The sequence below is a fragment of the Saccoglossus kowalevskii genome, chromosome 15 (genome assembly GCF_978046115.1).
Source record: "Saccoglossus kowalevskii chromosome 15, keSacKowa6.1, whole genome shotgun sequence".
Classification (NCBI taxonomy): Eukaryota; Metazoa; Hemichordata; class Enteropneusta; family Harrimaniidae; genus Saccoglossus; species Saccoglossus kowalevskii.
In genome coordinates, this window is record NC_140655.1 from 15,908,316 (window position 1) to 15,921,496 (window position 13,181).

At 34.5% G+C, this 13,181-nt stretch overlaps 1 protein-coding gene across 1 annotated transcript; it reads left to right on the plus strand.

Annotated features, from left to right (window-relative positions):
- The first annotated feature begins 398 nt into the window (after positions 1–398).
- Positions 399–10,787, plus strand: LOC100374736 (sulfotransferase 1B1-like). Its single transcript, XM_085508475.1, has 9 exons — positions 399–549; positions 2,649–2,780; positions 4,875–4,987; positions 7,488–7,567; positions 8,288–8,498; positions 8,723–8,852; positions 9,202–9,302; positions 9,497–9,674; positions 10,447–10,787. The coding sequence occupies exons 1-9, from the start codon at positions 402–404 to the stop codon at positions 10,563–10,565; spliced, it is 1,212 nt and encodes a 403-aa protein (XP_085364601.1). The 5' UTR covers positions 399–401; the 3' UTR covers positions 10,566–10,787.
- The last annotated feature ends 2,394 nt before the right edge of the window (positions 10,788–13,181 follow it).

A 13,181-nucleotide genomic window follows, 5' to 3' on the forward strand; every position in this document is an offset into this window, starting at 1 on the left:
ATCGTAGAGTTAAATGCACAGTGATAGTTCAAGTTATGCGTTTTAAAAGAACTATTTTATCTTATTTGCATATGAATGAAGTCAATACCTGTACTACCAAGCAAGCTTGTAAATATGAATATCAGAGTGCATATGTAATAATGATATAAATTGCATTCACACATGTTTTTTTAGTAACGTTTTGTATCTTAATCTTGGTTGCATGACGACAAAGTTTGCACACTTTTATATATGTACGAGTGTTTACCTACAACATGTGCATGATTACATGATTGGAAAAGGTACCATTGGTTGGCATTATTGCTGGGTGTAGTTATACCAAAATACATCCGTGCGATCGATGTTGGGAACGTTTTCTTTGAGAATACATCCTGCGCTTCATACCATACTCATTTGACCACATGGCAACCCACTTGTACTATCAAGGAGAGTATGTTTATCGAGGTGTTATTTTTCCTGGATTTGTCAGGAGGAATCTGGCACGGGCATTTGAAGAACAGTTTGAATTCAGAGATGACGATGTGTTTATTGTTTCCTACCCACGCTCAGGTGAGAATAATTTGATAATATAATCTACACCATGTTGTTTGGTTTACCAAATTGTCGTCAGAATATTTGACGGTAAAACGTTAATGCGAGTGTATTATATGCAGCATGTTTGCAGTGGTGAATCACCTTGTTGATATTAAACCATTAAAATATATATTAGGAGTTATGTGGGAATTTGGAATAGCACAAAATTTAATAAAAAAACGTGTATACGGAAATAGGCAAAAAGCCGTAATCTCTCTACTAAAATTAGTAAGAACCATTGGGGGCCACAGCTTCTCAACAGGGGAATCATTTTGCGTCTTTTAGTTGCATTAGCACAGCACGCATAAATCTGAACAAAAGCAATGGGTAATTTAAATCTTCCATTCTACTCGGAACTGATTCCTAATTAACATGCACATTCCTATAAACGCTATGTTTAAAATAGACTGATTGATCCGAGTAGTCTTGTGTGATGCGCACGTGCAGATGTTGGTCTTAAATATGAATCCAAACACAGCTTGTTTAGGCTAAACTAAATGTTGATGCGTTTGAAATATGATCAATCCGAATGTTCACGTCATAGAACGAGTGTTTCATGAACTAACTAATATGCGTTCTCGTTTTAAAGTACCACATAGAAAGTTTCGCAGTTTCTAATTCTCCCAATACTATTATTACAACGCAAAGGATTCCTATCTCTACCAATCTGTCACTACTGCTTGCCGACTGTCAATTTGCGTGAAGACAAAACGCTTACAGAACTGGCAAACAATTTAGTAAAAAATGTTGCCAATGTGTGTATATAACTGAATATAATGAAAATAACAAATGAATTGTTTGTCCAGTCACAACGGATAAACTGCTAAGAAGATTTTGCAACAAACGAGTACAAAAATAGCAATTCTGGTGTTAGTTTATGTGAGCACAAACAATTGCCGTGTGTTATGAATATTTAAATACTGCAAATGGTACATAGAAACTCTCAACAGCTTATGATGGCTGAATGTCCTTGTGGTTCAGTCAGCATGAATCCCGTATATTTTGCTAGCTAAACATTGATATGCTAGTAAATCAAATAGAACACATGTTTCTACACTAGTGTTAATATACTACTGTCTTTTAATGTCAGTTCACTACTGACAGTTAACTTATTTTACAGTAAGAACGATATATATATATATATATATATATATATATATATGGGTACAACTTCACAGCAAACAACAGATCTGCTTCAACTACATATAAGCCCGTTTTTGTGTAAACACAAAAAACGAGGAAATTACAATAAGCATTATATATATTAGTCAAGTTTATTTTTTAATCTTAACAGAATTTAAATGGTGTTACGGCCGAACAAGGGTTCGCAACAAGAAACGATACGAACACAGGATGTTATCAAATTCTATTATTGTGTTCGTGTAAATAAATATAGTGCGCTCACGAGGTATCAAATGACATTAACTCAAATGAACAATAAATTCACAAATTCAGCATAATACAATAACAGTGTGGTAAGACACACGAAATTAGACAACGCAAAGAAAATACATTTACAGTCGCCTGGAGTCATAAAATGACATGGACACTAAAATACCTCGTTTCAAAAGTCAATCTTTTCGACGCAAACAACACATGGCCTAATCTTCGGCTGGCTTCGGCTTGAACAATTGCGAGTGATTGCTGGGCGGCAGTGAGTTCTTGTAAATCTTGCTGAGAAAGAGAGACGATGCAGTTCATACAAACGTCCGTGGAATGACATAGTAAAACTGTACATTGTCTTTAATTCGGCTTGACGTGAAACAATCTGTCTTTGGGAATTCGTAGTGAAGCAACTGCATGCCTCCACGTGGCAAGGTGTTAGCCATGTGTCCAGACTCGGTGATAATAGACGACTAATTGAAATTGACCTGTGACCTACATATATAGTGGACAAAGCCTCCTTAAGCTCCAGTAAATTCGATCATTATTAACGCCCTCTCGTGAGCGTCTATTGGCATACAAAAATATACACACGTCTATAAATATCTAATTACACAAAATGCGTCACAATAGAAAGACAACTTAAATGAGAAGAGGCGAATCTGCTGTTATTTTTTTATTTCATATTTCAGGTACAACGTGGACCACTGAAATGGTATCTTTGATAATGAATGGTGGTGATACAGAATACAACATGTCTGATATACAACATACAAGAGTACCGCAGATTGAAGTGAACTACAAGCCAAATATCATGCGAGTATAGACTCACTACTTACACAACTTGCGTATTGGGGAAATGCAAATGTCCATGGTAGATATTTTCCACAACACAGAAAACATAAATAATTTGGCATGGTTGAAATACAAGCATAGACGACGCGGTAACCACAGTGTGGATATTGCTTCTCAATCTACCACTGCACATATGTTAATTCTTTGTTGACAGTCTATAATTTTATAATTGACTGATATTAGTATTGCCTGATAACTGGGCTCAGACTGGATTGTTGCTTGAATAATAAGTTCGACCACGTCTCACCCATTAGTGAGCCTATCCTCTCGATCTTGCCCTGCTTTTCAACAATAACAAAACTCTAACAGTGCCATTTTGCATGCCAAAGATGTAATGCAAGAGAATAAATATGTGATGCGAGGCCGCGCACTCTATCGCTTTTAGACCTCTCTTTGAATCTAATATGGCGCTGTCATATTTGGGTGATTTTTGTTGAAATGAATTCACGTTCTAATAAAGTTATGTAATATCGTGTGATAATCTACGTTATGACTTCATAGAACCCCTAATTCTGATGATGGGAATTTATAAAGTGCAGTAATGAACAGTACATCTACCTTGTCCAGCTCTGTGCAATCGTAATTATATTGAATGTGTCCTCTCAAAGACCTCAACCTTTTAAGTTTATATTCGATATTACGAATGAGGTGAAAACTTCCGTGTTAAACAATCACAAATAGTTATACTTTGTTAAAAACATAATTCAAATGCTACAATTTTAGCCATCATTGAAATGGTTTTCGAGCATATTGGTAACGTAGTAATTTCAAAATTAAACATAGCATGCTATGATGCAATCTACACATCTTCGAAGGCAACAATTCAGCTGTGTCACAGGGTCATTTCTCGGTAACTAAATTGAACTGTTGGATTGTAATGCCAGTTTGTCTAATTAAGTGTCATTATTTTGGCCAGAGATGGTGCAGTATTTGACACCTGCAAATAAAACCTTACTGAATGAATTAACTTGTCACATGGTGTGTAACACAAATGGGTCACTTCCCACTGCTGCCTGCCACAGACATCTTCGCCAGCTAAAGACCATTTATTCGGCTGAAGCCTCAACTTAACCCTTGGCAGATTTCACCACGACTTACTGTATGTCGCACGCCCTCAAACGATCATAAGATTCACTTCGGCTCATTTGCATCTCAATATCAGAACTCACGATAATAACAACAGATTACTTGGTAAAATCCAGGTAAAATTAAAATGGTAGAATATACAAAAAAAACTAAAAAGAAAGCGCTTAGTGTTGTATCTGAGGGAAATGATGTGTTTGTTGGAACCACAATTTTCAATGTTGGAATAAATTATTCCAATAATTTCAAGTCAATAAATATAGACCTACTGTTCTTGACTCTGAGTGAATCAGCACAAAGCCTACACACCGCCATTGTTTTAATCTGTGATGAGCTCCCCGACCTTCAAATTTATGATACAGCAACGCTGAATTGTGGCGCCAGCTTCTTGGCGCTCCCAATCAAATTACTCAATTTAACTGCAGCTTTTCCTAATACGATCACGCGAAACCGTGCGAATCGGACAATGGTCACAGTTAACATCTTGAGAAGTATGTTGCCAGTTCCTGATACTTTGGGTGGGAAACCCCATCTTGTACAATTCTTTTAAATCTTTAACACTTCTTGCATTATTAACCAACTTTTTAGCTGTTTCTCGATCCTTGAAAGCCAGCCAATGCTTGGTTTTATCGATGGAAAACATGGTGTAAGCCAATTTTGTCAGTGCAAGTAACTGGTAACCTAGAATGATTTTCGTATTTTCTAGTATTTTTTTTCGAACATTCCAAAAAGCTAATCATTTGTTTTTGCAAATAAGATATTGAATCGATTTCCACGATAAGGAACAAGTGGTACTGAAATATGAATTTCATTCAAAACGTTATGCTCTTCTAGCAAATGCATTGGATGCTAGACACACCAAGTGTAAGGCATCAGGCTCATTTCCTTGTCTGTAATAATTAACATTACAGACAAAATCTAGATTATTGGACAGGTGAACGTTTCAAATATAACTCCAAAATACAAATATACATTTACAGCTAACGCAGAGACAAGGCTACTGCTAGGTCATGATAGTAAAACAAATAAGGTTCTTATGCTGGTGCCAGTCTGCTCATCTAGTAGTTCGGCGAGAGTCCGTGGCCTTGGCGAGGTATGCACTGTACTTACACTTTGCGAAACTACTGTTTCACTTACGAGCAATAACCCACTTCGGAATTCATGAATTCATTGGTCGGCCAGTTCACTTGCAAGACTCCGAAAAGAAGAGCAAGATAGCCATGCAATCAGCGGCGAACACACAATCAACACACAGCGACAGCAAGTGCAGCAACCACGTGTGAGACGGTTCCTTTCACACTCTACAACAAGTGTAAAACGTAGACCAAAATCGGCCCTCAGGTCAATCACGGTTCTTTTATTTATTATTCCACCATATTGAACCAGGATAATGCATTCTTTTCCTTCCAAAAAGAGTCCTGCATAAAATATACATGAAATATATACATTAATAAATTAAATTAACAAGATTAAAGTTAATAAAATAATTACATACAATAAAATACTTTTTAAAACATACTACAATTTAAAAAATACAAATGTCATCTAGTAATTGTATTTCAACATGTTAAAATGTATGTTTTCCTTTTTCTAATCAGACAAAAGGTAACATCAATTTACTATATGTCACAGCTCTAGTACTGCGAGTGGGTTGTTTACGAATATATGATTCTTGGAATTGTGATGACAAATACAATGGTAGAATATTGTGCATGCATTTAAACAGTATAGGTGACTGTGTGTTGTGTGTTCCCAAAATCATTGATTTAGTCTTTTAAAGGTTATAATTATTCTATTTACATAATAATAAAAAGTCACTCAATAAAGACTTCTGAATAATATTTACATTATCTGCTGCACAAGATACTGCAGTATCATTTGCATATAAAACCACTTTGCATAAGGTCATTTACGAATATTGAAAAAAACAGATTCAATTACTGCCATAACGTCTCGACTCCCTAGCTCAGAGATAATTTACATGCCCACAACAGTTCACAACTAGCTTATAACATCACAGTAATCCATAATCTGAGCAGTAAGTATGCTCGACCAAATTACAAATAACAATATATTTTAACTTAAATAGTTTACTCCCAAATTAACAAAATACACAAAATCAGTATGTCATGACAGCATCCTTCATAACTTTCTCGTCTACAAACCATATTAATTTTATTATATACAACATGAAATCAACCTTCCCCAACCTTCCCGTACAAATACGTAACAAAGGCACTCTGTTCTGTTCTTTTCTTACGATTGTTAACATGCTTCTATTACTCCGCCAACATTCTAGCTGCCAAAATTGAGTTCCAGCAGGGTATACACACAATGCTGCAAGCGGCTGTGTACCTTCCTCCTTCATCATAAATATGACAAATTTCTTCCTTCAGATCATCTACCTGAAGCTGTAATTTATCAGCTTGTACTCAGGTGTCTGTTATCTTTGCTGCAAGGTTTTTCACGTGGTTCTGACTACTGTTGCTCTTTGGCTCTCGAATTGTTTTCTTGGCTCTTCTTTTTGTATAGTCTTTACCCATGAAATTGTTTGCACCTCAAATGCTAATAAAGCAGGAACTTCTCGACAGGCTTCAATTATAATTGACTAGTTAATCCTGTGCTAGAACTATGTCTACTATGATTGGCTGAAACTCCAGGAAACATGTAGGGTTCCTCTGCACGGTTGTTATTCAAGTTCAGTTTGCAGTAGTGAAAACCATACGAGAAACAGAGCTGATATAGGTTTTATACGTTGGGGTATATGTTAGTTTCAGGATCCTGCAATTGTAACTAAGAAGCAGGACCAGTTTTAGCATGTTCTTTAAAGTGATTAATCGCCATACCGTTAGTCACTAAATCTAAACATACATGTGCAATCTCTACTGCCATCAAATCTATAACTGTAAACTGTACAACAAAAACTGCAAAATAACAAAACAATATTGTCTGTTACTAGGATAGGCACAGCCAACAAAGTATCACATCACTCATGGACGCAGTATAACTGAATCACAACATGACACAACAGTGAGCATGCAGATATATGAGCTAACATTTCCATTCTTCCATTTACCAACAAAACTAGAACCGCAACAGGAAAAACCTTAATGTAATATTGAGATTGGGTTGTACTATACATTTCCTAAATTAAGAAATTTAAGCAACTCATCTAATAGAATAAGCAACTGTTGTAAAATGAATAGCTAGTGATAATAGTAATAATAACCTGCGAAGTACGTAGAAATCTAGAGAGAAAACAACCTCTTTACCGAAATGGAATCTTTTATTTGGCTTAAGTGTCGGGAGATGGTTGGCCCGAAATCCACAGTCAGAAAAATGGATAAGCTTGCTGATTGGTCTGGATGACAAAATGCATGGAATGCTTGTAAATCTACTGCACACCAACATATCACATCTTGTTATAGAAAGCATACATCAGTTTATATTCCACAATGGGGTGAATGAATATCCAATATTTTAATTTAACATATTAACATATGCAAGAATGTCATAGATTATATTTATATATATTATAATCAGTGACACTCGTGTTATACCTTACAATTATTTTGATTTCATGCTGACGACAGACTTGTCTTTCTGATATTGAAACAATTGCAGATTCTGATACTGCCGGAGTTTCATCAACAGAACTATCTCTATCTTCAGAGTTAGTAAAAAACGTATATCTGCTTAAAATAACCAAATGCAGTATTAAACTATAAAAATATTGGCATTACATTGCTTTATTTATTTATTTACTTATTTGAAACAAAGCTAAAAGTGGCCGGTTGCTACGTTACAAAGATTTCAATAGGGCAACGCTCGTTACTTATAGGAAAAACAATCTTTTTCAAACCATGGGAGTCACACAAAACCTCTCTCTTCCGTGTTTGGAAAATCTCATCGGTGCATAAATCGGTGTATTTAGATCGCTAAAACGGGTAAATAATTTCATATTATCAACGCCAGTAATACTTTACTGTGTGCACAATAGCTGTCATTTTCGACGAATAAATAAACGACGTTTTCATGTACAGGAATTTCCACGAAAAAAATCGAGAGAGCACATGAATCAACTCTCTCCTCATTAAAATGAATCAATAAAGGCGCCACGGAGAAATGAGGTCATATCAGGTTTGTGTTTTCATGCGCGAACGATTCTCGCATAGCTGGTATTTTCATGATGGCGTCATTGAAATGACATGGTGGTGGGACGTCGGTATGTTGCATGCTCACACGCTTATCCATTACAGAAATTAGCATTTGCTATTAATTAAGAAAATCAAATCCTACCAGGTTCTCGTGTAGAATCAGTATAGGCAAACATGAGGTATTTTCCTGACATTTTGTCACATGTCCGTTAAATAAGTTTACATTTCTTTTCCAGATTCAATATAATCCTCCGGGTACTTATATTAATAAGAATGATGTTGCCTACTTTTCTACATCAATATGTGTCATTTATCCCTAAAATAAAGGATTTTCGGTCATTTAATGATGCGTTTCAGTGGTCGAAGTCTATTCCTTCTCCCCGACTAATGAGGACACATCTCAAGTATAATTTGTTTGCAAAAGAGCCAATTAAACGTAAATGCAAGGTAACTAATTAAACGTATGTCACGAACGTTTATCATATATCATATACAAATGCTAAAACCATTAATTATTTATAATCAGTGTACAAGATAAACAAAACTCCGAGCCTATATAAATTCCAGGATGTATTCTGTCAGGAATATTGATAGCCAGCACAGCTTGAACAAAAAAGAGAGCATATAATATGAACAGAAAATATTAATTCATCAAATAATTGTAATTTCAGTTCATATATGTTGCAAGAAATCCCAAAGATATGCTTGTGTCGTATTACTATTTGTATAAGATGTGCCGTGTTCATGGTTGTTATGAAGGCTCTTGGGCTGTATTCTTCCGCAAATTTATAAATAAACAGCGTAAGTATCGCAATCGTATGAGTATTAGTTACAGTCATGAGCTCAAAATCAATGGAATGTGCACGTGATCAAACAACGCGAATGATGTGCACGCCTCGTTTCCGAACTGAAAGCTTAAGCCAGGACATCACGGTTAATAACTCGACATAGAAATAAAACATTAAAATGGTTATTCATGGGAATACATATATTATTATTTAATATAAACATGTCTTGATAATTTCCCAAAATGGATCATTTTATTATGTTTTAATTCAAACATCCAAGAATACGTATATAAAAACTTTATGTGGCTAAGCATATCAAAAATTCATTAACAAGATGTTCTCTTCTACAATAATATAAACAGTTTGTTATGGTGATTGGTTTGATCACGTGATAGGCTGGTGGAAATATGCTCAAAAGAATACTGATACTGTGTTGTTCCTAAAATACGAAGATATAAAAAAGGTATAATGACAATATCTTATTTTTTGTCAAATTGACCAAAATAATTGTGTGAGGGGCACTAACACACTATATTTTTTCTCTTATTTTTATTCATCATTCGCATATTTTATTTATTATTCATGCATATTTAAATTCTTAAAATACAGGCTTTATTGACTCGATATTACTAGTCCAATGCAAATTAATTATTACAGAATCCACGAAGTACAATTATGCAGATTTCCATATTCTTGAATAAAGAACTTCCCGATAAACTAGTTGAAGCAATTATTGACCACTGCTGTTTTCATCGCATGCAAAACAATGCCGGGGTAAACTTCGGACGCGAATCTTATGTTATGGATACAAACCGAGGACAATTCATAAGAAAAGGTAATGCAACTTTCTCTAAGTTTTGAATAGAATTATTGTTATAGCAATCGCAACATAACATTAGCATTAGAGATATCCAGACGTTGTTTGCCAAACTTTTTGTCGCAGCAGAACTTTTAGTGTCCTGATGTGTCATATTTAGATTTAAATTAAGTCGTTAGATTTGATACGTTTTACGCAACGTGTACTGATAATGACGACATGAGAATATTAATGACGTTGCTAAGGCAACGCGTTTATTATAATCGGTAGGCTAAGAACATTCAAATAACCAACACAAATTTGGTGTTTGCTAGATGCATGGATGTAAAACAACAAAGTATGATAGAATGTTGGCTCTATAATCTAGCCTGCAGTTCCTAGATTATGTTAATGAATATCATAGGCTGTAGAAATGTAGGAATAACCATGTGAAGTAAATATTTTACAATATTCAACCACAATACATACCCACTCACCCCTGGAATAAATCACTTTCTTTTTCTGAGCAAAACGTGGGCCATAACATAATTTCATTCTGTGTCACGGAATAACAATTAGCTATATAACAAATAGAAATTCATGTGAGACCTTACATAATTAACCAAATATTAAAAAAAAAACGTTCTAGTAATCCGACCGCTAGTTAACTATCTTAATGATAACTACCTAGCATAGAATAAAGAGATCGAAGTCGACGTTGCAGCAATTACCTAAATTCTCCTCATTCTGTTATCCTTTATTCCATACATCATAACAGGTTAACAGTTAATCTCTGTCTGTTTATTAACAGGAATTATAGGAGACTGGAGAAATCACTTCACATTGGCTCAAAATGAAGAATTCAACAAACTCTACGAATACAAGATGAAAGACACTGGTCTATCATTTCAGTGGGATGGCGACAATTAAATGTTCATATCCTGTTAATTAATTATGTAAAGCAAATTGGATATCATTTGCTTCCTTCATACGGTATAAACGTAATTACATTCTAGGGCGGAAAACTATATATTGTTTTTTTTATTGATATGCTTAACAAAACAAAGATACAATACACAAATACATTACAGGTTAATACTCAAATACAAACTTATGATTCAAAATAATCAATTAATTCTCCCCATTTTTTATTGTGACTTACCTGTCTGTTTTTTTATAATTATGACTTTCTTCTCTGTATGGTAAATTAATTTGATATATGATCTAAAACCACCAATGTCTGGTTTTATCCCAACAATTTTACATTTAAATGTATAATAGCGTGTCAATAATAACATAGTATTATGTAATGGTCTAGCATTGTTTACATTCCCCAAAATACATACGACTGCATTTAACGTCAAATTATCACCTGTAATGAAAGAAAACCATTCATTACTAAGTATACATTGTTAGTACATGGTCTAAGTTTTCAGTAGTTACTCACAATATAACTAAATGTTTCGACAAATGACACTTCATCAATAGTATCTAAATAGGTAGTGAAACAGGCACATGCAATACAATAACGGACGCGATTAGAATAGAATTGAAACGCACAATGCGTTAGGTTTTTATTATCCCAAACTCGATTGTTTGGTCAATATAGTCTTCTCGTTCGTGTATCGAAGTTAAAAATGCGAAGGTCCTTGTTCTAAAATTATGATTGTATCTTTCAATTATATAAAACAAATCCCAATTATTGAATAATTGTTCTCAACTATGTTTATTTTATAAATACACTTCTTCCCGGAATGCAACACGGTTATTTATGAATATATACTAGTCTGTTTTATCGCAAACATCGATATTGCCAAAAATAGGTCATACAGTACGCAGAGAACTATAATGCAATACATACTGTGAAAGACGTTTCGACATTGTTGTCGTCCGTTTTATCCTGAATAAATTTGTTTAGTTGTTATTCTAACTCTTTAATCGTGTATTTTTGTTTTGGTCCTATGCGTACTGTAGATGTCTTTTGATGGCTAGTTTTTTTTTTCTATTGGTGGGATATTTAACGTGTGGGTGATGCAAAACAAGTTTCTGGCTTTATTTGAATTATTATGTTATCGTTAGCATAAATACTAAATATTTGGAATATATTTAGATATTTGTGTGATTTATTGTCGGAATTTATGTTAAACACGTTTCATTCTCATTAATTTAATTTTGTGTTAAATGAGCAATGCGACATCATATATGTATGCTCCAAATGAGAATGAAAAAGCATACACATTTGTATAGATGTTTTTAATTATAATGTGTGTAGCAAATTTCCGAAAATCGAATTGTAGTTATGAAATATTCTTTCCAGAAGTAATATTTTATTTTACAGAAAAGAAAATGTTATTATAATAAAATAAATGTTATCTTTGCTACTTATAGCAATGTTTTATATATTTTGCTCGGTGAAATAGTGTGAAAAAATAGCATTGATGTCTTGAAATAGAGATGCTGGATTGTTCGAGTTACAGACATCAAGTTACAAATATTACCATGCCAATAATTCAATAACCACACCCGCTTTTGCAAAACCACGTCTAAATAACTCGATGTCCAATTAACAGTTAAGCGAATTTTGAATTACGAGCAACATAGATCGTTTGTTTTGTTGAAATTTAGTAACTTATTTTTTTAAATTATCAATTAAGGATATTATGGGTAATGTATACTGATAGAAAATTCTGGTTAATCGTGCGTTAACAAGTAGTTTTTCAAAATGGCGGACGTACGTCCCCAAAAGAGACGTTTTGAAGTTATTTATTTTTCCCCATAAGAGTAAAATGGTGATTAAATGATGTATCAATAAATATCTATTTGAATAATCGAACCAAGTATTTCAAAACGATCGTCTTGAATGTGTCCATAATCGTCTTCCAATGTATAGTCGCTATTTGTGCCGATCGAATACAAAACTACCGTGACTGCGTAAGGCAGCGCAGGCAGGCTAACACCTCTGCCACATATCAATACACGGGTGTTGTTGCAACACTACGAACACCATCCAAACGGGTTATATGACGCGTTCTATGTTGTTCCCGAACCCCGTGGCCACTGCATGAAAGCAACGGGCAAAAGTGGATTAAAGATAGTTGGGGTGACAGAGAAAATCATAAGCCGGCGAGGTATTGAACTGTGCCACAGTTGTGCTCTCAAATTAATCAGTAGTTGGATAATAATAATAATGATAAATGTAAGGGAAAATGTGAACCGTCTGGAAACTGCACGCAAACAACGAAAACTCCGGTGGACAAAGGCAGCGCACGAAAGCACGACCTCAAAAGGAGTAGGTTTGGTCAGAGTAGGGAACAGTTCCCTGGTCAGAGTGTTACGGGAAGTAATAATGTTCCATTGTCTACTTCTTGTATTCCATTATGTCCATCGTAAGCTTCAATTCAAGGCTCAGATTAGTCTTCTATCAATAATAATGAGAGCAAAGAATTCCTATAATGTCCTTGATTCTGTTACGAAAAATGAAGTGAAGTGTATTCTCAAGGATAAAGGTGTACAGTGGTACAATATTTATTGTCAACCGTGCAAACT